This window comes from Toxotes jaculatrix, chromosome 3 (genome assembly GCF_017976425.1).
Source record: "Toxotes jaculatrix isolate fToxJac2 chromosome 3, fToxJac2.pri, whole genome shotgun sequence".
Lineage (NCBI taxonomy): Eukaryota > Metazoa > Chordata > Actinopteri > Toxotidae > Toxotes > Toxotes jaculatrix.
In genome coordinates, this window is record NC_054396.1 from 27,899,527 (window position 1) to 27,927,218 (window position 27,692).

Sequence of the window (27,692 nt, forward strand, 5' to 3'; positions counted from 1 at the left end):
AAAAAAAACAGCCCTACTAGTGCAATATTTGTATTCCATCTTATTTCCTTTTAATTTTTGATTAACAGTAAAAAAATAAAAATAAAAAAAGCAGCTTGCCCAGCAACAGCAGGCCCCTGGAGACGATAAGGTGTCTGCTGCAAGAAACTAGAAATAAGATTCTTTAGTGCCACTGCATTGCATTTCAGAGTCTGAGACCGATCACAACAGTTTCCATCGACCCTCAGGAGGAAACCCTTCATTTGAAGCCAAAACATGGAACTAGATATAGCCCCAGCATCATGAAAGAATTCCGATGCTATCCTCGGACCCTGAAGGCATCAGACACACGGCTCTCCTGTTGCTCTGAGAGGAGGCAGGCCGGTGATTTTCCACTGCTGCTGATGCCTCCGGTCCCCCCGTTTTAAGAGACAAATGTCAGAAAGAGAGGCTTATAAATAGGCTAAAATATAGGCTACCGACGTGTCCAGCCCTCAGTCGCTCTCACGGACACGGGAGGACACGGACAAGACGAAACGGACAAGGGACCGCGCTCAAAGGACATTAAAAGGACAAAATAATACACAAAATCTCATCAACAGAGCAGGTAACTGAAAAAAACCCAATATCCTTGATGTACACCTCCAAAGCAAGGCAGGGGCGGATTATTGTGCTGCTCTTTTATGATTTTTATTAGAAATATGATTTTAATGCCTCTGTTTGAATCTTCATTGTGTCTGAATGAGCGCAGCTTTTTTTTTTTGCAGACCAGGAACACCAATTAAAAGGAGTGTATGTGCATTTATGAGCTGAGAAAATCAATTTGTAGCGTTTAGTTGTATTTCGCCTTTTGGTTGTGTGACTGGTTTTTGTGTGTGTGCAGGGATGTGTTTCCTGGTGAGGCTCGCTGAGCAGGCTACGATGTAAATTTGGATAAATTCTGTTTTCTCTCTCTGAGTGTTGATTCGTGCGCTCAGGAAGGGTAACTGGTGGATTTATAATTTGTTAAACGCTTTAAATGCAACACGAGCATGGCTGATCCCGTCGCATGTTGTTTTATTTGTTTTTTGTTTGTTGGCTTTTTTTTTTTTTTTTTTTTTAATCATGTCTTTTTAATGTGTTAGAAGCAGACTGTCTTGCGGTCAAATGCTTGGAGGGAATCTTTCAGTTTTTAATTTGACATTTCTTGGTGTCCCAGTCTGGTTCATGATGTCGATTTTTCTAGACTTTAATATCTTTAGTGACTATTCTTTTTTTTTTTTTCTCTTACATACAATCAGACAGTAGTTGTCTTTTTTTTTTTTTTAAAACACAGATGTAGATTTGTAGGCTATTCAAACGAAAAGAGTCGTAATTTATTTTTTGCTCAGTTTTACTGACTAGATTTCATAATTCCGTTATTAGGCTCAATCAGAAAAGGGAAGTGAGGCGCTCGGAGCGGTGAGAAGGCGGAGATGCTCGTCAGGCGCACGTTGCTCATCGTGCGCTACCTCTCCTAACCACGAGCCTCTCTCTCTCTCTCTCTCTCTCTCTCGCTCTCTCTCTCTCTCTCTCTCTCTCTCCGTTCTCTTTCGTGGTCTTTCCGTCTCATAGTCTCTCTACCTTTGTCTCGCTTCCTCTTTCCCTCAGTTTTATTTGGTCTTTTTGGCGAACAGACTCGGCCACAAACCACTTGTTGTGACAATGAAGATTAGATTTTGGAAAATGTTTAGAGCTCGGTTTTAATATTTTTCCATCAAATGTCGACAATCAAATGTCAAATGCTTGTGGAGCTGCATCGTTTTAAACATCTCTCTTACAGTGTTGTCTTTGTAATTGTTGGGTTTTCATTCTCGTGTCTGTTAAGTGTCCTTTGTATACGTTAAAGGACAAATGTCTCGTAGTGATAATTAATGAGAGCTGCAAAGTATCTGACGTCTGGTTGGGTTGCGATAGCAGGTAGCTGGTTCCATTTTGGATCCGATTCAACGCTGGAAAATTACCCCGAGTTGTTACCCCGCCCAAAGTCCGAAAAACCTGTAATGGAATTTTTTTTTTTTTAAATTAAAAAAATTAATGCAATCTACTTTAAATAATTTGAACGTTTATTTCTCTGAATTTTAGTTTTAGTTTTTCATTTCTAAGTGAAAGTTAAACCTGAATTGAACAAGCGGTTTTTAAACAGGATCCAGAGTTGGCACTGTGCTCTCCGACCCCAGCCCTGTTTAGCTTTCGGGGGACAATCATCTTGTAGAACATGAGCAACAAAGTTAATGGTCAATGGTTGTTTGTCTTCCTGTCAAATCTGTCAAACCATCACTGAAAGCTGCTGCATTAACTACAGGCTTGTTTGCTTTTAAATCATAAGTCAGTAACCTGAGGTTCATGGAACGTGTGTGTGTGTGTGTTGGTAAAATCCCAGCCAGGGGCATGACAGCATTCCCAGAGTCGCTTCTTCAGATGAAAACTGAGAGTGGGAGAGGGAGCCTGCAGTGACACAGTGAATAGAAACATCACCCAGTCATGCTACAGAAGCTGCTGCCAAACTTTAATGACCATGTGTTCTTGTTCAGCTGTGGCTGGACCTTTGCTGCTACTGTACATATTAACCAGCATGAACCACTGACCCACACACACTTTAGTACACAACTCCTTCAATGTCATTAGAGCTGTCCCATTAATCTTGTGTGCTTTTGTGTAATTGTGTTGCATTTGCAGTTTGAACAGCTAATAATCACGGTTGGCAGCTTTGAAAGATTTAATTTACCTTGGCAGCTGATGCTGAAAGTAATAAGTTTGCTGATTTACTGTACAGCTAGCACCCAGGGGAGGGTCAGGCTTAACTTCATGAAAAGAAACATCAATTATTTTTGTAGCCTTACACCAAGTGCACATCTTCATACGATGCCAGGATGATGGAAGTCAGTCATTCTGATGCAGGTTGAATACCCCCTTGAGGCTGTTGGACCTGTTAACCTAAGATAAATTGGATTTTCCCCATTTCTGCATCATAAATGGATGAAGAGAACAACTAGAAATGGAAGCAAATTTAAATGAAATATTTCATGTAAAGTTTGTTTATCTGCAGTTTAATGACAGCTGAGCAAACTCAGCTGCTGATGAAGGTCATGTAATGTGGCCAGAAATTTCTAGAACAAGCAAATGGTTGGACTTTTGGTTGAGATGTGGCTGGTGACCAGCAGACTGGGGACGTACTGGATTCTGTAAAATTCTGTTTGGAAAATGCATGGATCATCACTGAAACCAGAAATGCAAACTAGCAACTTTCAAATGAATTATTTCATGAAAAGTTGGAAGATCTACAACTGAATAGATTCAGTCTGCTGATGAAGACTCTCTGATACAGCCAGAAAGCGTCAGTGGGTGGACCTTGGCTTATTATTTTTATCAGAAGGATTTCTACCTTATCTAGATTTAGGAAATTATGATTATTCTTCACAGTGTAAAGTTTTACTTTGGCTTATACTGGATGAGTATGATTGTTGGCATTCTTGTGGTATTCAGGAGCCAGTTTTGCCAGAAGAGATTCCAGTTTTTGACCAGGCATTCAATGAGGAAGCTCAGTTGCTCTGCTCTTGGTCGGCAAGGACCTTGTCATGAAATACACCCCAGTGAAACACATGGGAAATATTCATGCTATTTATAAAAGTCTTCAGACCTTAACACTAGTCTTACTATGGTTAGTTATACAGAGTTTTTGTTTATTGCAAATTATACTGATGGCATGTATTTGCAGAAAAACGAGATCGTGCTGAAACTAGCTACATTATCTGCTGTTCTCAGTGGTCTGCGTTGCTGTTTTCCATGGTGCCACCAGATGGCAGTGTGGAGAGTATAGGATATATAACGAAAATTTGTGCTGGGGGTTTGTGTCCAAAAGGTAAACTGATATCGGTATTGTTAAAGTAGACTGACCGTGTCAATTTATATATTACTGACCAGAAATTCAGATTTTGTGAAGCTTTCTGTTGATGGTATTTAAATTTGAATGTACTGCAGTTTAAGCAGTAACCTGGTGGAAAATTCAGAGTGGTTCTCTTCGGATTATTTTATTTTTATTTTTATTTATTTATTTTTAAATATCTCTTTTTGTATGTCATGACTTACTTAGAGGCAGTCGGGCAGGGATCTCTGTCAGGGCAAACCTCTCCTGAACAACCAAGATAAGCTGAGGTTTCTTGGAAAATTTAATATACAGCGATACTGATATGACACATTCTGATGTGTTGGTTACAGATCATTTCAGGGAAACAGGCCAAGTCATATTCTGACTATCTATCTATACACAGATCTTTGTAAGTCTCAGAGTGTATGATTATGAGGTAGATGTTGGCACTATGTGTAGACATGGCTAAAGCCTATTGACTTATTGTAGTGCTAGAATGCAAAAAAACAAAAACCTTCCACTAATCAATAGTGACTGTTTACTCTACTTAGATAAGGCAGGAAGGTGTGCACCTCTCTGTTTTCCTTTAACTTTTTATATGTCCTGTTATCTACGCACCATTGTGTGTCGGTCCCTCACACTCAGTGATACTCTTTGCTACACATGACCTTTCTCTTGGTCATTCTGTGACGTCTCCAAGATTCTTTTTATTTGCATCATTTCACGTCTGTGTGGGTCTTTGTGTGAGATTCACTTTTGTTTCTAACTCTCACATTCTCTCTCTCTCAGGCACACTTTTAATTTTTAGTAACCATTTTCTGTATCTGTATTCACCTCCCTTTTTCTTTTTCGTCTCCCCTTTCACTTTCTCTTTCTCTATTAACTTTTAACATCTTTCTTTCACTCCGCCCCTCAGTTTCACCCCACCCCACCCCTTTTTCTTTTCTTTACTTTTTACTTTACTTTTTCTTTACTCCTTGTCTCCATGTTTTCCATTTACCATGTTTTTTCTTACTCACACAATTCTATTTACAATAACTTCTGTTTCTGTTTCTCTAAAATGAAACTCGCTTCAGGTAGAAGGGAAAGGAAGGAGGTAAATAAAAAAGGAGAAGGGGGAGATTGAGAAAAAGGAAATGCGTTGTAATACAAAGCGAGAGACAGAAGAGGATGAACAAGAATGGTGGAAAAAAAAAAGGAGAAGAAACAAGATGATGTGGAGAACAGGGAGTAACTGAAGAAAGGGTTTCTTTGGAGTCTCCTCGCAAACTTTAATGTCTGGTTTGGAAAATTCCTGTGGATTATTGGATTAATAAAAGATCCAATCTGATTTTCAGTCAGCTGCAAGTCATGTCTGTCACCCTTAAGACTGGAATCCAATGATTCCAATCACTGTTCATAAACTGAAGACTGGAAAAAGCCCTTTAGCAACAATGAAACGCGCATCATCGACATGTGATTACAACAAAAAAAGGAAGAGAGGGAAAGAAGGAGATTTGGAAAAGGTGGAAAAAGGATGAGAAGAAGGAGTGAAGGAAATATGGAGCACAGAACTTGGAGGAGGAGGAGGGGGGAGAAGAGTAGATTTAATAGGCGGCCAGCCCAGTGGAAATGTACATGGTCTTAAAATAGGAGAGTGTGTTATGTAAGTGGTTAGGGGATGAAGTGTGTGTGTGTGTGTGTGTGTGGTGCTGGCTAGGTTCTGAAGTAACTGTATACAAGTCCAGAGTCCTGGTCCAATGATCTCACACACACCCTCACTAACACAGAGCGCCAGACAATGAGACTCTATGTTTTACATCGAGCTTTTGGCCTAAGCTTTAAATCGTCCCACATTTGCTTGCGGTTCCCACGGCCAGTCTCGCTCTCTGGAGGTCGTTTTGTAGGCAACTGTGCAACAACAACATTTCTTGCTAATATATCTCTGCTGTCGTCTGAGAATTTGACAGTGACTCTGATGACTTTTACTGCCTCCATCACTTGCAGAGGACAAATCTCTTTCCTTGAAACGGGAATCTGCAAATTCCTCATCTGATAAACAAACTTCCAAACAGTAAAGTAACGTCTTCTTTAGTTTCTCAGAAGGTGCTGCTCTTTTCTTTGGATGATCAGCCGTGGCAGCTACTGCTGCTTTTACTCAACACTCTGTTCCATCCGTTTGCTGCCACTTATCCAAATCTGAATTGTGGTGGTAGGCAGCTAAGCAAGGTGCTCCATATGTCCTTCTCCTCAATCACACCGTGCGTCTCTTTCTGCGGGTTGCCAGAGCATTCACCAGGCAGATGGAATATGCGATCCTTATAGAGTGTTCTGGTTCTGCCCAGGGGTTTCCACAGAGGTGGACCACCTCAGCAGACTCTTTTCACCTAGAAGAACAGTCTGAGCCATCCTGCCAAGAAAAATTTCAGTTGCTTGCATCTGTGATCTTCTTCTTTCCACCCAGTGGGCATCCACTTGTTCATGTGTTAGAACTTGATGGTGCAAGGTCCACTTGTTAGCACAAGGAACAGTTGAAAACCAGCAGAAGTTCACTATGTATAGACAAAGGTAGGTATTCTGGCCTGTGAAGGATGGCACTGTTTTCTACTTGGTGTGGGTTTTTCATATTTAAGACCTGCCATTAATATTTTCCAGTAGCGTAAAAAAAAGCAGCGTAGTCTTATGTCTAACCTGCCAGTGCTACAAATAAGACATCACAGTATGCAGTATATTGATACTATAAATCATCAAAATGCTTATCCTCCAACAACAATGATGTACTGAGGACTGAGGTTCTGGGTGCATGTTCTGTGGAGAACAGTTTTACAGTAGCATTTTCCTTTTCCCTATGCTAAAAGCCTTTGTGCATTCAGTAAACTTGAAGGAGGATGCAAAGGCAAAAAAGTAGCAAAACAAACTTCTGTTTATATTAAATTACATAGATTATTCCTTTAATAATTGATATTAATGCGCATCTGCATTGATTGTGGATCTTTTCATTGATCTCCTACAGTGTATCTTGTTAACTTTAATCCTCCTTATCTCTGTCTCCCCTTTCATCTTCTTGTTCAGTAGAGATATTGTTGCATGATGTAGATGGCAGAACATCAGGAGTTATATCTAATACTATGACAAAGAAGAGCTCACTGTGAAAATAAGACTCTCAAGACCATGAGATCTTTGAAATACAAATGTTTGTTTAGTGCTCAGGCATTTTCAGGTAAAGAAATTAGAGGTGTGAGAAAAACAGGAAAGAAATTTATTGTCATGTTGTCTTGTGCCCAGTATAACCAAATCTGTGGAAGTCTCATTTGATATATTTTACCTATAATTTCAGAGATAGCTGTCACACAGGTGTAGAGTTATCAAAATTTCCACGGAGTGCCACAAGGCTTAATTCTGGGTCCTCTACTTTTCAAGTGTTACATGTTACCACAGTGGGCAATCATGTGCAGGGATTCTGAATCTTTTTGTTTCGTTTCCATCTATTGTCTGTTACTATGTTATGGTAATTTGGGTTTTTGCTGTACCACATTACATAAGAATACATCCATAAATCATGATGCAATAGCACCAAGGAAGCCCACCTGACATCAGGCACCTTTTTTAATAGAGTGAAGCATTTTTATGCCTACAAGTTATGGTTTTCTGAAAATATAATGCATTTAGTTCTTGGAACATCAGTTATAGATTTTTTTTAAACCAACAGTTCATTCAAGTGTTTCTATAAGCACAGTACCAGTTAGGCAGCAGGAATTCCTCTAATCTCTCATGCATGGCAGCTGGTTTTGTTATTCACATTAATATGTCAATCCACCTCTGTACTGGAAGTAATATCACTATCACTCATGGCCATTGGTATCTACTGATGTTAACAGTTTGTCACAGACATAATGGAGTCCATTGTCTCTCACAGCAGGAAATACTGTGCACACACACACACATATTGACAAAGCAAATTCTTGTAGTTTCCTCTTTGTGTAATTAATTAACTATGTACAAAGTTAGCCATGAAGACGGATGTGTGTGTCTCTGTGAAATCAGTAACTTATTTGAGGGTACCCTAAACACACAATGAGATAGATGGCAGATATACTACACACACACACACACACGTAAGGATGGTGTGGTTCACTCCTGTCACTTGATACTTGAATATTTGAAGAATGGCAGAAAAAGCTAATTTTGTTGGACTGATCTGTTCGAGAATCTACAAAAATGGAGAGTAAATGCTTCTCAAATGGGCCAGTAACAACACAAGAAAGCACAGAAAAAGTAAGGGAGAATTTTTCTGCCTGTTCTGTATTTCAGTGGCTTCTCCCTTCTTTTTTTCTTTGTGCAGATCCCTCAAAATCACATTTTACTTTAAATACTTCCCTAAAAAATGCATGCAACTCCAGTAATGAAATGCATGTTTTTATTTTAATGGTCAGGTAATTGTAGGTCCTGTGTTTAGAGTATGTTCATGGTAAAGATGGTAATTTTTTTTGAGGCAGTGAATGGAGAATGGAATGTGTATGTGTAGGCATTAAAAGGAAAAAAAAATACTATAGGGGCTTTATCTAAAAAGTATCTCGTCTTCAGTTGTGCTTTTCTGTAAATATTTTGCATAAAGTCAGATAGAGAGTGAATGAACGAGAAAGACAGAGAGAAGTGAGGTGCATAGCAGCCTGGCAGATGAAAAGAGATAAAGACATGACATTTTCCACAGTGACAGACATCTGCTGACTTCTAAGTATGCCTGTCTTTCCTCTGACTCTCGCTCTCTCTCTCGCTCTCTCTCTCTCTCATGGCCATTGTCGGGTGGAAATTTACAGCTCTTGTTGTGTCATTGTGGCCCTGATCGCTTTGCTACTTAGTCGTCTAACCAATCGCAGTCACATTTTTAATAGTTTTAATGACGACAGGAGAGAGGAAGAAGAGGAGGGGCAGAATAGAGTTCAGTTTTTCTGTTCCGGTTGAACGTCTCACACATGTACAAGACTGAGGAGCTCGGACTTAAACCATTAAATGAACATTTTACAGATTGTTTTGACTTTGCTTAGATTTTATTTATTTATTTTTTTTGTGAAATTAAGGAATACAGCTCTTAATGAACACTGAAACAACTACCAGAACCCAGCCCTGTTATTCAGTATCACTGTTCTGTGTCTCATCTATAGTTTAGCTCATCTGGCCAGATCACAGTGTCACCATTTGACCTGATCTGGCATAAAATAATCTCCCTGATGCTGAGCGGGAAAAAGCCTCAGTCCTCTTCCAGACAAAATGTGCTGCGCTCACGGCTTCTGAATGAGCTAAGAGTCAACTAAGATGGGCTGCATGCACAAAGTTAGCCATTTCTTGTTTTATTTTCAGCACCATAGATGGTAATGCTGTTACGTTTACTTAAAAATAAAACAGACTGGAGAGTCATCAGTTTGTACTTCTTCCTGCTGCCGAACTGGTTGTCTGGTAGTATCAGGTTGCCATTCATTGGTCGAATAAACTAGCCAAACATGCATAATGTGAGTTTTTCTCACAAGCTGCTCTCTTGAACAGCACAGACACAAATGAGCCAAATGCAAAAATTCAACCAAGTAAGCTTTTCTAACATGAAACAAAACGACAGTAGTTGTAACTGCATCCTTTGAGTGGAGTCATGAGCTGAAGATAAATTGCTGCCTCTCATTTTGCAGGTTAAGCTTGCACAAACTGTTTTCATGATTGAGGGGAGCCTCATTTGTCTCAAAGAAGCCAGTCCACAAGACCCAGCCTGAACTCACAGTCTCTCAGGTTACACTGTAATGGATCACTTTTCAGAAGTTACAGGCAAATAACATAAGATGACAGTACAAGCCCAACAAGAAACTGTTATTGGAAGCTATCTTTAATCATTCAGAATCCATTCAATAAAAGTATGGTTAAATCGTTTGCCAGGGACTAAAAGTTATCCTCTAACTTTAGGAGCAGACTTCTGACAAAGGTTTGGAAGATATGGAAAGGTATGAATAATCATTTTAAACAACTCTATTGCTTCAAATTTAGCAAAAAAACAAAAACAAGCTCCTTTTAGGTTCTTGGATTTCTGGTGGAAAGTCAAGAGTGCATGTTTCAAGTGCTTTAAAACAATATGGCACATACTATATGAACACTTAATTTCCTAAATGTACTTCCTAGTCTTTATTGTTCTAAAGAGCATTTGTAACAGCTTAGAATACCACCTGGATAGCACTCTATTCTCTCAGCACATGTTTTAAAAGGTTTCTTTCCCCAGTTGATTTCTGTTGGTTAACCTGGACCAAGAAAGTATTACCACCAGCCACAAGCCAAAGTCTGTAGCTGGAAAATTGTGGGTTGTGGCTTCTGTGTTGGTCTACCAGCCTCTTTGGCAGGTGGCCAGCAACCATCAAGTGGCTCTGCTAAAATCTGAAAATCCATTTAGCTTGTTATGTATTGAACAGAACTGTTCTGGGTTTATGTGAAATGCTTAAACACACACAAAAGAAAAACACACTCAACATAACACTTGAAAGGCAGAAGTCAGTGGATTATTTTCAGACTGATTCTCACTGGATTGATTCTCTATCTCCTGTTTCTACAGAATGGCGCAAAAAGAGAAACTTCAGTGCCTGAAGGATTTCCATAAGGACACTCTGAAGCCATCTCCTGGCAAGAGTCCAGGCACCCGTCCTGAAGACGAGGCAGAGGGCAAACACCCTCAGCGGGAGAAGTGGGCCAGCAAGTTGGACTTTGTCCTGTCTGTGGCTGGTGGATTTGTTGGTTTAGGGAATGTCTGGCGTTTCCCATACCTCTGCTATAAGAACGGTGGAGGTAAGATTCAAAAATACATCTGTTTATTTACATAGTGAAGATTTGCTTATCAAGCATGCTGTGTGTTTTCATATTGTTCCTATTTGAGTTCATGCTAATTAGTTTTCCACTCCTATGTTTCCCGTGTGTTCTTCATCTTCCACTTCCTCCCTCACTGTTGTCCACACCTGTTCCTGAATATCATCTTATCTCTCTGTTGATCTGCTCGTCTTCCCTGCTGTTGCTCCATCCTTCCCTCCCCCCGCGCAGGTGCATTCCTCATCCCCTACTTCATTTTCCTGTTTGGTGGAGGTCTGCCGGTCTTCTTCCTGGAGGTCGCCCTGGGTCAGTTCACCTCTGAGGGTGGCATCACCTGCTGGGAGAAGCTCTGCCCCATCTTCACTGGTATGTAGCCTGTCATAAAACCACCTGTGCTGAATATATGTATACCTTATTTGGAAGCATCATATTTTGGCTGCGTTGTCAACGCTGTGTCACAGTTGTTACTGCTGTGACACAACATAAATATAAGTTTATATTTTTTCAAAGTTTTTGTCAAAATAAATCTCTATACTACATCATACATAATAATATTTCTTTTTTATTATTTTTGACGGATAAAAAAACCTACCTGTGCGTGCCTGTAATACCACCTCTGTTATTTCCTCTAACGCCTTGTTGAAGTCTGGTCACATTATATAACAAATGCCATATTGTTTACAGTACACGCTTCATTGCAAACACAGCAACCGATCGAATCAGTTGTCATCTTACTGGAGCTCCTCCCATCGTCCGTCCTTGTGCTATCTCACTGATTTGAATGGTGAGCACAAAGCTCAGTGTCACCGGGCCTCTTGTAGTCTCATCTACGGGGTTTAAATTTTTCCAGACCTCTGTTGTTTTTCACAGAGGAATGGCTGTGCAACATAAGGCTGAGTCACACCAGACTCGCCTCCAATCAGACTGCTGAGACTTTACCCTGCAACCGTAACCAGGCAACCAGGCCTGCACTGGTACACCAACACACTGAGGCCTCTATTCTGCTATAACCTTTTCTAGCTTTCACCTACTCTCCTGCGAAAACCTTTTCTCTTCTACAAAAGCAAATTTAGATGTCTTCCCTGATATTGCTTCTGTTATCAGATCGAGACATAATTTTTGTTTTGCCCATCCCTATTCGTCTTTCTTTGCTATAATCTCTACTCTGTCATCTGTTCTTCCACTCCTTCCATCACATTTACAACCTTTCCTTCCCTCTCTTCCCACTTCTCTTTCTTCATGTCCATCAGCAGTTCTTCTCACCTCCCCCTCTCCACCTGTTCGCCACCAGCTGAATAAGGTTAATGTATTCATCACTGTCGATTCAGCTCTGAGTGTTTTTTTTTTTTCAGTTTTCTTTTTAATAACACAGAAACACATAAACGTGCCTCTAATTCTGCCTCACGCTTAGAAATTTAGTTCAGTAATTTTATCGTCGCAAACATTGTTTTTTCATTATCTTGATTTAATTATTTACTTATGCTGCAATTCTCACTCTCACATATACACACAGGTTCTTTTTTCCTTTCAGACACATTATCCCCCCGCCATCTCTGTCTCTCACACACACACACACAAACACATGAGACGGTGTACAGAGTGTCCTGAATCACACGTTGCTACGGCAACAGCGCTGCAACACATCAGAGAGACAGCGAGAGAGAGAGAGAGAAAGAAAAGAAGCAGAGCAGGGAGATCTGAGGAGCTCAGAGATGGATTGATAAAGACAAGAAAAAAGGGGAGAGAAATAAAGGCAGGGGGGATGGAAAAAGAAGAGAGAGTGAGGGAAAAGAGGGAGGGGGGAGTGAGTAGTAAGAGAATGAGAAAGGAAGGACAGGACAGAGGAAACAAGGCAGAGAGAATGAAAAATAAAAGTAAAGGTATAAATAAAGGTATAAGAGAGAGATCTTTATTTTTGTATTTATTTTATGTTCATGTCATGTAAACATAAGTGCTAAATATAAATGTGTAGTTTAAGATAATATTATGGATTTGAACTGAACTGAGAAAGACGGAAAGGGACACATGACCTTCCTGGTTCGAGATATCTGAAGATATCTGAATCGGACTGAAAATGGTTTCGCGTTGTGCTCATTGAAGACAACCGAGCCAATCAGAGCTGTGTAGGCGGGGTTAAAAGAGAGGACCAAACCATTCTAAAAGACTAACACCAAGCGTTGATGAGATCATTGTGCAGGTTGTTCTAAGCAAACCTACAGAAATAATAACTCTTAAATCACCTTATTATTATTGTTTTTTTTTTTTTTTTTTGTGCTGACGTTAACTGTTCCTAGCGACAGCCACCGCTAACTTCTTCTGTGTAGACTGAAATTGACGTAGCTAGCACAGCGACAATGCCAGGCTGAATAATGAGGAGAAAACTGGTCTATGTTATTAGCCTGATCTAGACAACCAGCACATAAAAACTGTTTCCATGAAACTGTTTGTTAGTCTTGGCATCCAGGAAAGAGCACATGCTGAAAGACCAGAGTAAATACAATGAAAACACTCTGGAAAATAGGCAGGCTGTGATGGTAGTTGCATTGCTCAGCACCTGCCAAATTCATACTGTCATAGGTTTTCTTGTCCCAAAACAGAAACAGCCATTCATCAAAAAACAGTTTGTCTTGCTACTTTACACTGCAGTTAACTCTGAAAGAGGAAAGAAGAAATGTTTCCCCAAGATACTGGTTATCCAAAGATCATAGTCCTCAGCCCTTTTCGTTCTTAAAAGTGAAACATGAAATACCATTAACGAGTAACATAAAATCCACATTTGTCTATCTTGTCCAAGCATTCTTTCAAGTGCAGCTAGTTCTTCATTCTGTTTATCTGTCACATACTCCCGTCAGGCTCTTGAAGCAGCCAGGATGATTTTCTCCAGCTGTTATCGTGTTCTATCATAAAGACTTTCTGTGACGCTGCTAAGCCTCAGCTGCTTGACAGATGATTCCGTTCGTTTCTGCGACAAAAATATTGAGACTCTTTCAAGTCGTGGTCACTTGTCTGGAATTTAGTTCTTGTCTGGCAGCAAAACGCGTCAAACGAACCTCCCTGAGTTCAGAAACTCCTGTTAAACGGCTCTGTTAACGCAGTGTAACGCAGGGATCATTACTCGCTCTGGTTAAACAGAACATCTGCTGTTGTCAGTGCATAAAAGTCAAGCCCTTGGAACATTATCCAACTCCCTTCTTCTTCAAACGTAATGTCTAGAGAAAAATATTGACTTATATTGATTGTAATGTTCGCACAATCCACCCCAACCTGGAACAGACTCGGTCCAACTTGGCACAACCTGTCGTCACACCCCAGTCATATTTAAAATCAGCTAAACAACTAAAATGTGTGTCCTCGTTGTAACTTAATCCAGTTTCTTAGACTTTATCAAAATGCAAGTTCTCCATCGAAAACCAGGTCAGGAGGTCAATGACACTAACTGTCTGATATAAAACATGTTTAAAAAGGCCAATAGCAGATAGTGCTATCACCCTGACTCCGACAAAACTATTACAGACACGTCTTTCTTCAGTGCCAAGACCTCGTAACAGACTTTGCTTTCCAAGTTATTTCTCTGGAAATCACCATGTGCGAAGCGGGGGGAAAAAAAATTCAATTTTTTACAGCGGTCAAAAGGATCGATTGCAAAACGTAAACAGACTGAGCGAGGTCAGCCGAGGTCAGCAGATGAGCACAAGAAATTACATCATGGAGGAGAACGCATCTGTTTGTTTGATCAGCACTGTTCCATGTGATCCAAGCAAGTGACTGTGTGTGTGTGTGTGTGTGTGTGTGTGTGTGTGTCTGCCTGCCTGTGTGTGTGTGTGTGTGTGTGTGTGTGTGTGTGTGTGTGTGTGTGTGTGTGTGTGTGTGTGTGTCTGCCTGCCTGTGTGTGTGTTTAGAGATGTAGATGCTTGACAGCTGCTAATTAGCTGAGTGATTAAAAGGACATGATGCGATGGTGAATGAGTTCACACATTTATGTATGCGCACACACACACACACACACACACACACACACACACACAATGACACACAGATGGGGAGTGAGGCTGAAGAACTTTCTCTCAAATTCATGCATTTCAAAACACACACACACACATACACACACACACAGATGGCCAGTGACGTTGAAGGACATTAATTTGGATGAATGGCCTCTGTTGTCTATGTGTACTGACTGATAGTACACAGACACACACACACACACACACACACACTCGCGACCACAGTCATTACTTAACCTTTAACCTAAAACTTAATCCATGTTCCAGTCTTGCCCCAAATCCTAACCCTTACACCTGTTCCTATTTTGGGGGATTTCTTGTCTTTATATCCTTGTGTAGCAGAAACAGAAGAACAGAACAGAAGAACACACACACGTAGACACACACACGTAGACACACACACATGTAGACACACACACGTAGACACACACACACACAGCCTTGATCCTGTGTTTAACGCAGCTGATTGCTCTGCTAAAAGTGTCAAACAAAATTCAAGTGCAGGGCAACACCACCGAAGGTTAAAAAACATGATTGCTGTAGACCTTGAACAGGCTAAATGCACTATGGGTATTTACGAGCACAAGATACTTTGAAGACCAACAGTGGCCAGAGATGTTAACAATGAAAAAACTGTAATTTGGATTTACAGCTTGGTCACAGCTGATTTCCTGAATTAAACAGTGTTGTAAACACGATGCACAAAAGTGTTTCCTGAACATAAAAAAAAAAAAAGAAGAGAAATAACCAAAAAACAGGAAGTAACACTGGTAACACAAAAATATATCTGTGTAGAGTCAGGATGTGAAGGCTGGTTGGTAGAATGCACTTTTTTTTTTACCTCTGATGACCCAGGTTCAGTTCACACATTATCTTTGAGAAGAGAGATTTGTATTTTATTTTTACGTCTTTCTTATGCAACTTCTTAAACCTTTTTGTGGCTGCACCATTACATCAATAGGACGTATTCTACATGCTTTTTTTTTTTTTTTTTTTACATCATTTCCACAAGTAATTGATTATAAATATATATTTAGTAATTAATGCTGAATGTCTCGCCTACACATCATTTTCATCCACCAAACATTGCCTGCATCTCTTCTCATTTTGAGAAATGTGGCACTTGTTTCATTATGAACTGACTACTGTTACATCCCGTTTTCTGGCCAATCAGGATCCAGCACTGAAAACCTTGGCCTTACACCACAATGACTTATAAGGTGAAACATTGCTGATCTTTTGAAGGATGTTGAAACTTTCATTCGTTGGTCACATGAGAACAAAGGGAAATGCCAGTTTTTTGCATCAGGTCAAGTTCAAACTCTTAGAATGTTTATTTTTAAATAAAACATCATTACATGTAATTTTAAAGACGGTTCAGTTTAGGTCATAGGATTGTAAACTAGGACTTTTACCAAATATTTCTCAGTGCTCTAAACTTTGATCACCTCCAACCTTTAGCGGCTTGTGGGCATTTTACCGGACTGTTGAAATCTTCTTCTATCATCATCATCTTGACCCTTTTCCTCCCTCCAGGTATCGGTTATGCCTCCATTGTGATCGTTTCCCTGCTGAATATCTACTACATCGTCATCCTGGCGTGGGGCCTCTACTACCTGTTCCAGGTATGTTTGGGGAAAAAGAATCTCTGATGGAAATAAAAGAAGTTGCTTATCTTTGTTTTCTCTCTCTTACATCACACATGACATACGCTGTAGAGCTACTCAAGGATATTTTATTAGGGCAATGTGACTTCTTATTCTTGACCCTAGCGTATCAGGATCGGCTGAATAAATAGCTGATAGAGAGAAAATCCTCCTTTCCTACCAAAGTCCAAGGTTTATTTAAAGCTAAATACAGTTAAAGTTGCTGACCTAGGTAATAATGAATGAATTAACAGTTAGATTACTGACTGGAGGAGCTGATCCAGTAAGTAATTTTGTGACATGTAAATGAGTTACTCCTGATCTGCTAAAAAACTTGATGTTGGCCTTCAAACACAACCAGATGATTCCTGCTTTTTTGGGAAAGTATTTCCGTTTTGCAAGTTTTGTTCGTTTAATTTGCCAACAATATGAATTAAAAACCAAAATCCAGAAACATTTACCATATTTTTCTTTGATAACAAAACCAGTGCTCCACTGAATCAGGTCAAAATTTAATACCCAGGATAGCCTGGTACGAAGATAAGCGCTGTCATGGCTTCTCTCTCTTACCTGAATGTTTCTGTGTGTTTGAATACATAATGTAGGTGTGTGTTTGTGTATCAGGTCAAAGCATACAAGATTCAAATCAATAACATCTTTTTGTGCCTCATTCAAAATGTGTGTGTGTATCAGCTCAAAAATGTTATCTGTTCTTTATCCAGCCTACAGAGGAATGCTAAGTCAGTGTCATGCAAACATTACTGCGAGTTGTGAAACTAGAACGTGTGAAGTAGAAAGAAAATACAAAAATCAAACAAAGTGTGAAATAGAAAAAAATCTAGCAAAACAGAAAAATAACAATGGTTGCAAAAAAATTAGCTTGTTAAGAGTTTTCACTCTACTAACAACAACCCTAACATGCTCCAAGTTATACTGAATATATAACTGTCAAAAGTCTGAGCTGTATTTGAGCTTAAGTGCAATAAGACATTTTCTGTAAAAGTCAGTTAAACTGAGCAGGTCACTTTTTAGCCTCCTCTAAATGTTCTTCCCCGGCAGTAATCTGGATTCATAAGCCTCAAAGCCTAAATATCACAAACTCAGGGTTCACTGTCTGATTTTAGTTTGAGAAGCATTCACTGAGGATGGTTTGAAGCTGGCTGCTGGACGTTCAGTCAGAGAGCTATGTTGTAGTTGTGATTTCATGTCATGACTTGATGGCATTTAAAGCAAAACCCCTATATGCTATAGGCGGCACGATTCTGCAGCGGCTTAACCTGTTCCTCAGTTTTACGCTGAAACTTATATGGGTTGAAAATGTAGGACATTTATAGAACAACCACATTTTTTTTTCCACAGTTACAAAACTGGAAACAAAGAATAGCAGCAGCCTAGCGAGTGGCTCTGTTGTAAGAATAAATGTTCCTATTAATGTTCCATGCTGAGAATAGAACCTGTCTGTCATCTGTTGCAAAACCTCCTTGATGTCCTTGAAAACTGGTTTAAGGCTCATCAGGTGACCTGCAGAGCCCTTTGATGCTGCCTCTTAAACCCAACCAGGTGCCTTTTGAAGCTTGACAGACCACAGTCAGACCGAAACTAGGAGGACACCTGCCAGCCTATCAGGAGTGAGTGTCTTCAAAAGCTAAGTACTCTGAAGTAACTTCTGATTTTTTTTTTTTTTTTTTTTTTTTGCATTTTAGTGTTTTCAGCCGGAGCTGCCCTGGGCCAAGTGCAATCAGCCCTGGAACACTGATCGCTGCATTGAGGACACCTACCGCAAGAACAAAACCCTCTGGCTGGCTGCCAACGCCTCCAACTTCACCTCCCCCGTCACCGAGTTCTGGGAGTGAGTTACATAAGAGCACACATACATGCTCACTTGCATAATCACAGTTTTTAAGCTGTTTTACATGGGAAAAAGTTTGGTTAAGGTTGGCATCCGATAGATGTTCTGCAGGTTAGATGGAAGGGTGATTTTGGTTTGAGTGGCTGATTTTAGAGAGTATAGACACATTTGCAAAACAGGCTAGACTGCAGGGTTTTTAGCTTTAATATGCTCGAATATTTAGTGAGTTGCGTGGTTGGTGACCCACATGAACACACACACACACACACACACACTCCTATCCCCTCACGCAAGATAGTGATTAATTTGAAAGTAATAAAACTGTCTCTAGCTCTAACTGTCATGACGTGCTTTGACTGTGTTGCACAGGTGAGCATATGCTTAAGGAGCTCCTTCTGTTTATGTTACAGACATAATGTGCTGGGTATCACCAGTGGTATAGAGCACATAGGTCCTATTAAATGGGACCTGGCCCTGTGTTTACTGCTCGTCTGGGTCATCTGCTTCTTCTGCATCTGGAAGGGAGTCAAGTCCACTGGCAAGGTACAGTACATGTACTATAAATGTGCCTACTTTTGTATGCTATCCTGTTGTTTTGTGTTACTGGCTGTTTGTTGTACTGTTGTTCCAGAACAAGATGTTATTCCTCTTGAACTTGCTGAACTTGAAAAAAAAAGTACAAGAACTGATCTGTCCACTTTTATCAGCACTGTATCATAATGATGCAGAAAACTGTAGCAGAGTGATTCTCATATGATTTTTTTTTCCTCTGTGGTCTAACCAAGAGAACAATAAAGTGCTGTGTTCAAGCTGAAGGCAGGAAAGTGCACTTTCTTTTTCAGGGATGTGGCAAGTTACAAATACATGTTCTTGCAATGTTGTGGCTTTAAATCCCTTTTATTCCATTTAATAATACAGAAATGGAATAATTATATACATAAAGACTGTAAAAAAAATCTCTAAGACTTGATTGTGTGAGAGACTGAGTGTTGTACATCTCTGTGGCAGTGGCTCTAAGGAGATAGACTATTGTCAGGGCAACATCTGTTTCCACTTTGCTGTTGTGTATCTTCCCAAAGATTTGTGTTTCCCAGCGTTATTTCCTTAAACAAATATTTCATCTGATAAGTGAGCAATGACACAGACAATGTGGAAACGAAAACGAAACCTGTGTATAAACTCTGAACTGCATCTGTGAGCATTTATTTTTTGGGTTCCATGTTAATTCTAAATGCATGCACAGCAGAATCTGACCGCATGATCTCTGTTAGGGTAGTGATATATTTTGGGGAACAAGTTGACTGAAAGAAAGACTCGCTGCTACAACAACAACAATTTGCCATGAGACCAGAGGCGTCTCAATCAATCCCAGACTACTCTTTTTATGGCCTCGACACTCTGTATTGATTGGTCTGGCCTGATTTATACTTTCTGGTTGCTCCATGTTGTGACTCTGGTAAATAAAGACTCATAGAAGGCCAAGTGTGGTCAGTGCGTTCCAAACAACAGATACTGATACACTGCTGTTGATTTAAGTCTGTGGTCTGTTCTCGTCATAATCCAAAAATAACTTCCAGAGCTCACACATTTAACGAGTGTACCTCTCTGTAATGACACCAAATATATTAGCTAGTTGGCCACATAACAAATTAACATCCTTGTCATTGGTAAGGCAGACCATTTTTGATTGGCAAGTTTTAGAAACTAGCAGACTTCCCTGGTATAATAATACAAACTAGAGAATTTGGAGGGTTTCCATAGCGTGTGACGTTGCTTTTCTGTGTCTGTGATCTCCCTCAGGTGGTCTACATCACAGCCACGTTCCCATTTGTCATGCTCATTGTGCTGTTGATTCGTGGTGTGACACTGCCAGGTGCTGCTGGGGGTATCAAGTTCTACTTGTACCCTGACCTCACTCGCTTGAAGGACCCAGAGGTAGGTGACCCTGTGCTGCCTGGACGAGGAAAGCCTCATAACTGGGCTCCTGTTGTAGCCATTCTTTCCTCCGCTGGTCTAGCCAGACATTACTATGTATTCTGCTCCCTGTTGGACAACTCAGACATCTGTCTGGCTGTTAATAAAATATCAAAACAAGACACCCATTACAATATATAACTGATAGAATACAACAAATGATGCCACTCTGAGAGACAGTAGATTCGGTAACTTCAGGTATAGTATAGTCATAAACAGATTGCTGCACTAGATCTTCCACATTTTGCTGCTGAATAACAAGATAAGGTGCCCCCCCTTTCAAAGTTTGAAGGTGTATTAGGTTATGTACTCCCATATTCCACAAGGCATTCTAGAAAGATAAGACTAGGCCCATAACTTGACCACACGTCTGCTCAGACTGAACACAAACCAAATTTGGTGGTGGTGCGACTGCAGATACGAGTGGATATGAGCAGACACATATTTGCCCTTGGTAACTTCCCTAGTTTATGTTGATTTACCCACACCCCTAATTCCCCCCAGATTCTCTGCACCCTCTCGTCAGCAGGCCTCAGCCTTTCTGTCTTTACTATCTCCCCCTACTTGGCAGGTGTGGATTGACGCTGGCACCCAGATCTTCTTCTCCTATGCCATTTGTTTGGGCGCCATGACATCCTTGGGGAGCTACAACAAGTACAAATACAACTGCTACAGGTGAGGCGTCAGTTTCAGTGAGGGGGTTAGAAGTAGGGTAGAGAGGGGGGTAAAGGGATCCTTGTGTGTTCATTAACAAATCCTCCTCATGACATATGTGTGACATAGGGACTGTTTGCTGCTGGGAGCCCTCAACAGTGGTACCAGTTTTGTGTCTGGCTTCGCAATATTTTCCGTCCTGGGCTTCATGGCACAAGAGCAAGGGGTGGACATTGCTGATGTGGCAGAGTCAGGTACGAGGGTTCTGTAAGGGCGGCAGTGATGGTGGGCGCTGCTTCCTTGTTAACCAATTAAACAACAGTAATTATAAAGAAAAACAACAGCGAAACCAAAAAAGAGAATTAGCCAATACGTTTAATTTCGAATTGGGTTGTAATTCGGAACTAAATGGATTCCCTGATTAATTACAAATGACGGCATCGGAATATGGAAGTTTCCGCAATCAAACACTCCTTGACAAAAGCAGAATGTAAGAAAATATGAACATTTTGAAAAAATATGAACATCATTCAAGTAAAGCAAGTTGGCTGGATTTGGTCAAAGCACGAGATGGTGGGACAAGAGTTTTGTTTCTTGAAGAGCAGGAGTTGAGAGACAATAGGAGTCGAAAAAAAAGCTAGAACGTACAGTTAGAAGTACAGTCGCGGTGTGACGGAATACGGTGCATCTTGTGCCAGTGTGCTAGCTATCAGAGATTTGATTTTGAGATGTTCTGTCTCTACACAAGACAAACTGATGTGACTATGGCTGTGATCTATCAGTTGGAGTGCCATATTGGCATATGGTGTCATTTTTTTTTAAATTCTAGCATGTAGAGCTGCGACTGCATATTTTGTGATGTCACAAATTTAGGGTCACAAAAATCCATGGAAAACATGAACTCCTTTTAACAAAGGAAGAAAAGACTGTCCCTCAGTCCATCAACATTTGTATTTATCGGCACATGGAGACTGAGGTGTTGTGGAAAAGTTTTAAAGCAGGTGGAAGTGCTATCATCTTTTCTGTGGACTTACAGTATATTTACAGTATGCAGTATTGCTGGAGCCTTATGACAGTGCAACTTTGTTTTTGTGAGGAAACAGTTAGTCCACTTTACTGTGGACTATGCCTGGCTTTCCAATAGAACCACACAAGAGATGATAAAATATGACTGTTGACTCAATCTGTAAAAGTACAAGTTACACTCAAAAAGTTAACATGAGAACAGCAGAGACAGCTGATTATTTTAAAACTACCTTTTGAGCTTGTTTGGAAAGTTTGATTCTCCTCCTCTCTGTGATAAATCATCCTTCTATTACATGCTGAAGACATAAGTCATCTTTATTTGACATCAAATGAGACACAAACTTGTAATTTATGCTCATAACAGAATAAAGTTATCGTCAGCGTCAGGTGCTTTTGTGAGACCCAAGATTCATCTAATGCCCCAAGATCAACTGGTCATAGGAAAGAAAATTTAGCTTAGCACAGTGCACTATCTTCAGACACTGTCAGTGCTGCCAGCCCAGTCGATACAATTATTGGACAGCTCTATGGTCTCCACTGCCAAATTAATGGTGAGGTTTCTCAGAATTGTCCAATATGAGTTTTGTGTGTGGCGAGTGGGTTGTTGCTCCACAGGTTACCAAAGAAAATAAGTGTAGAGGTATCAGAGGTATGTTAGGTGGAACTAGACAGAGCTTGGCACTCTTGGATACTCCCTGGCACACGCTCCATGTGCCAGAGAGGTAATTTTCCAGTCTGAGAAAATGTGGCCAAGTAGACAGAATACAGCAGAAATACAATAAGTGTTCATACTCTGGCTAGGTTATCAAGCTTTGACAGGTCAAAGCCCTGCCAGGTAAGCAAGTTATGAAAGGTTTAGGAGTATCACAAGTAAGTCTGCCTTAACTGCGGCTGCTTGATTCCGATGCATCTGACAGAAGAATGAATGTTATCTGCATGAAAGAATATGCTGACTGAATACAGGCTGAGGATGCAGTGTGGTTTTCGCACTGCACTGTAAGCACCTATGCTATGGCTTCTGTTGACTCAAGAATGTACCGAAAAAGAAAAATAATTATATGAAATTTGAAGTTTTAAAACACTGTAGTTTTTGTTCAGTACAGTCAAGTAATGACTTATCATTCTGTTTGATGTGGATCCTATTCCACGAGTTAATATACTTTAGGTTTTATTAACGTTCTGCTAGCATTTCCCTTCTTCGGGAATGGAAGTTGGTACTACTTTTGGAGTCAACGTGGTGTTTGGTTGGATGCCCTGTCATAATTCACAACAAAAACTGAACATATTTACATATCTTGCTATCAGCTGCAATGCTGTTTTGCTGTTATGGCTGCTTTGTTGTTTCTTGACCTTTGTGTTACAGTTCATAATGTAGCTTCAACATCAAATTAGACATCAGAGAAAAAAAAAGCCTCTGTTTTTTTTAATTTTACATCACAGTTTGCATCTGCTGTGTTGTAACAACCATTTTGCATTCGTCAAAGACAGGACCATCCGTAATTCAGCCAGGAATGCAAAATGGCTTGAGTGAAGTAGGTGTTATCATACTTTAATTTTTTGAGAAAGATGCACTTGATTCACCTTTTCTGGCAGTTGATTGTCTCCATGTCAGAGGCTTTCAGCTGTTTAGAAAAGTGAATCAAGAACATCTTAATCCGGTTAAAGATTTAATGTAATTGCTGCATTGTTTACACTGGTCTACGGTCCATTTGGTAACTTAACACCACACCACACCACACCACACCACACGCTCTAGTTACAGTTCACAACGTACTGTACACACATTCATCTGCAGCATGCCTCACGACTTCTCTCATGACTTACTTCCACAGAAATGCAGTTATCCTATAATCACAGAAAATGACACTACACATTGTATTCAACATGTTCTTCATTATTGTTCTGTTTTCCTTTACTGTGATGTTCTAAGTTTTCCTTGTTAAATGCTTTTACAAATGGTACGAAGTGGTGTAATGTGTTAAGTACATGAAGTCACTAATGTCATAAGTAATGAGTTACAAAGGAGGCAACAGGTAAGTAATGATGTGTCAGATCAGATGTACTTAATACCTTTGATCTTGACAACAACTAGCTCAATACAAATACACCCATACCCACATAAACATCTATTTTAAGTACTGTGGCTGAGGTTTGCTACGACAGGCATTCATATCTGGTTCTGCGTCTCCATTGTTTCTTCCCACAGGGATGCAGATCAGATGATCTTATCACATGATACTAATGTTTCCTCCCCCCACACCCCTCTTTCTGCTCTTACCCCCCCCCCTCCCCATTCCTCTGCAGGTCCAGGCCTGGCTTTCATTGCCTACCCCAAGGCTGTAACCATGATGCCTTTTCCTACACTCTGGGCAATTCTCTTCTTCATTATGCTGCTGCTGCTTGGCCTCGACAGTCAGGTCAGCAGACACGCAAACTGTCACACATGGACAGCTGTTAGAGCTGCAGGAGGTGAAAAACTAAGGAAGTGGTGATAACAGGCTTCGGACACCAACGACTGTCAGCTCTTATTGAGCAAAACACTCCTTGGCCGTTAGCACAGTAGTTATGTATGTGAAGAAGCCTGTTCACAAACTGTTGGATTGTTTCTGTGCAACTGGCTTTTTAAGCCAAATGCACCTGCGCTAATTCTTTCAATGTGAATTAACATACATTGGCAACATATCTGCAGATTTGCAGATGTAATGTTATGTTAGCTGACAAAAAAAAAACTTAAATGTTGTTCCAAGTGCAGAAAAAAAAAAAATGTTCAAAAACGAATTCTCTTGTGTTAAAAACACATCAAACTGCAGCAGCTGACACTATTTTAGCTCAATGAAAGTTATTTTAACACTGGAAAACTATTTTTTGCAGTGCAGAGTCTACTATGCAAGTATAATTAATTTTAGAAATTGATCACAACAGCCACTGACCTACACATTGATAGAAAAGCTGAAGAAATTAAATACGATAGTACTAGAATTTTACACTTTCAGTTGCCGTGTTTGAAAGTGGCAGATACTTCAGTGGCTCAGCACAGGAAAAAAGTAAGCCTCATCTGCACCCATAATCTACAACAAATCTACTCATACAAATCTACCCATAATCCACAACTGCAGTCTACACGTGCAGTCCTTAAAATGGGCACTGACCCTCACGTGCCTGTGTGTGAAAGCAAAAACACACACGCGTCCTGAAAACAGGGGTGTGTGCTCAGTCAAGATTAGCAGAATAAATGAATTTAATCAGAGTTTTTTTTTTTTTTAATAGCAAGAGAAGTTAGACTTTATTAACTAGAAATTCTGTAACATGACAACAGAAAAAACATACCTGCATTTAACACCACAGGGGGTCCATGATGTAAGGATGTAAAGCTGATAGCCTGTAAATGGCCCGTCGGTGGACGTTGTCAGTGGATTTTTTTTTTTTTTTTTTTTTTTGATAACACCGTCGTGTGTCTGTGCGTCCCTGCAGTTTGTGGAGGTGGAAGGGCAGATCACATCACTGGTGGATCTGTATCCGTCCTTCCTAAGGAAGGGTTACCGCAGAGAGGTCTTCATCGCTATCATCTGCTGCATCAGCTATCTGCTTGGACTAACCATGGTTACCAAGGTAACAACACAATGAAAAGGGAATGGGAAAAACTGAAATATAAAGGAGCAGCAAACATGACCAAAACATCTGTAGGAACAGTGTAAACATCAAAGATTTTAGACTCAAATATATATAAAACACTTATGGGTTTTAGTATTTATCCCATATAAACATGTGTATAGTATCTACTGATGACTGTATGTATGTACTATGGTAGCTGACCTTATTTCAGGCTCCAGGCCACAGCTCCATACTCCAGAAACAACAATGTTCAGACAGCTATTAGTGTCAGTCCCTGGGGAGATGACAGGGGGCTATTTATACTGTCGAGTCATGAGAACTTCCTTCTCTCCTCCAGTATTAATAGATACAGTAGACCAGACTTAGCTTTTCTGAATCTTCCTCTCTTCCTCCTGTCTGTTTTCTGATGTTTCCCATCCTTTCTGACTCCTTTTCTTCCTGTCCCCTCATTCTCTTCCACCTGTCCCCTCGTTAACTCCTGTCCCTCAAGTCTTTACATTTTTCCTACCTCGTTTGCTCTTCTTCTCCGAACACGTTTTTATTTCTCATAGCTTTAACCGATAAATTAGGCGAGTGGCAGTTCTTCACCTTGAATTGCACAGACATGTCACTGTGATGTATCATCCTGCCAAAACCTGCCCTGTATCAACAAACCCACATCACTGCTGACATTTTGATCTCTCCCAGGGCCCCGGTATTGTACATTTACACAGAACAGAACTGTCTGTTTTATTAGTTACGTCTGAGCTTTTCATGATATGACAAGTCAGCAGACGTCAGCTGTAAGGACGGTCTATTGAGGCTTCCCGGAGTTTGACCTTTGCCTAATCCATTCAGGTTCTTCCCAGAATTGGATCAATGACTCCTCATTTGATTTTACCCTAATTTCATGGTCAGTCTTCTGTAAAAGTATCCACGCAAGAATCCATACAGAGACCACTAACATTTTAACTTTAAAAAAAAGTTTTCTATTCATGGTGGGTATGGGTATCTTTACCTAATCTCACATGTGACGATCCTAATTTCACTGTCTATCATCACTCCTGTCTTCATCCATCCTCGTCCTCTCAACCCACCACCCCGCCAGCCTTTAATTCTGTCACCCAACATTTAACCTTCTCACTGTCATTCTATTTTTCACCCCTCTTCCCTCTTTCCCTCCCTCTCTCCCTCTCTCTCTCTCTCTCTCTCTCTGTTGTTCCCATGACAACATCTTTTTATGGCTGCGGTGGCCTGGTTCAAGTTTAGGATTCCCATGATTGTTAAAACAGTTTTCACACTGGACACACACACGTGAGCACACAGAGGCATGTGCATGTACACGTCTGGACACGTCTGGTGCTCACATTTGGTCATATTCTGTTTTAATATACCTGTCTCCACGCTATATCTTTTAATAATCATAGGATCCTTAAAGAATTATGTGGCCACAGAATATGGATCATGCGCAGGGTTTTCTGTTTAAAGAAAGGAAATTGGAAAAACTATGATTTTTAATCCTGTCTGTCCGTTTATCTCCCTGCAGGGTGGCATGTATGTTTTCCAGCTGTTTGATTACTATGCAGCTAGCGGTGTGTGCCTTCTGTGGGTGGCATTCTTTGAATGTATTGCTGTTGCCTGGGTATATGGTGAGTAGCATCCTTCAAAAAACAACATACAATTCTACCTGAAGTGACCTTGGTGTCTTACTATCCGAGTTAAATGCAGAGGAACATTCTGCCTCTAATGTTTGTCTTGTAATGTCTCTATGTACTAAACGTGACATGTCTCAAAGAGCATCTACTTTGGGATAAGTAGCCAAGATAGACAACTGTATCACAGCAAAGTCTGTGTAGAATCAAATTTTATGTCCCTTTTCATTGTGTAAAATGTTTTAACACATTTTCTTTGCCCTATATAAAGCACTTTGAATAGTGTTTGAAAAGCCTTTCTTATTAATTGCTCCTGGTGTTTTCTGTTACTGAGCGTGTTTATATGTTACTGTCTTCACAGGCGTTGATAATTTCTACGATGCGGTTGAGGACATGATTGGCTATAGACCAAATCCTTGGATGAAATGGAGCTGGACTGTTGTCACTCCTTTACTGTGCATGGTGAGAGCTTTCTTTTACTGCACATATCCAGCAAACCACGATCATCTGTTAACGTCAGTCTGCAGATGATGACCAGAGCTTGACTTCTTCTTCCTCTTTTTATTTTAACACTTCTTCTGCTTCCTGAAACTTGTGCTCAACATTTGTTCATTTCCTCCC

The 27,692-nt window shown here is 40.3% G+C and overlaps 1 protein-coding gene across 1 annotated transcript in view; it reads left to right on the top strand.

The window, feature by feature from the left end:
• Positions 1 to 285: 285 nt before the first annotated feature.
• LOC121179105 (sodium- and chloride-dependent taurine transporter-like) overlaps positions 286 to 27,692 on the top strand; it is a 32,587-nt gene continuing 5,180 nt past the window's right edge. The window contains exons 1-13 of the mRNA XM_041033734.1: positions 286 to 586; positions 10,428 to 10,657; positions 10,907 to 11,041; positions 16,216 to 16,304; positions 18,029 to 18,174; positions 18,585 to 18,717; positions 19,975 to 20,109; positions 20,720 to 20,823; positions 20,932 to 21,056; positions 24,133 to 24,245; positions 25,300 to 25,437; positions 26,966 to 27,068; positions 27,433 to 27,533. Of these exons, the coding sequence (XP_040889668.1) occupies positions 10,429 to 10,657; positions 10,907 to 11,041; positions 16,216 to 16,304; positions 18,029 to 18,174; positions 18,585 to 18,717; positions 19,975 to 20,109; positions 20,720 to 20,823; positions 20,932 to 21,056; positions 24,133 to 24,245; positions 25,300 to 25,437; positions 26,966 to 27,068; positions 27,433 to 27,533 (1,551 nt within the window). The 5' untranslated portion in view covers positions 286 to 586; position 10,428. The remainder of the gene's footprint in view (positions 587 to 10,427; positions 10,658 to 10,906; positions 11,042 to 16,215; positions 16,305 to 18,028; positions 18,175 to 18,584; positions 18,718 to 19,974; positions 20,110 to 20,719; positions 20,824 to 20,931; positions 21,057 to 24,132; positions 24,246 to 25,299; positions 25,438 to 26,965; positions 27,069 to 27,432; positions 27,534 to 27,692) is intronic.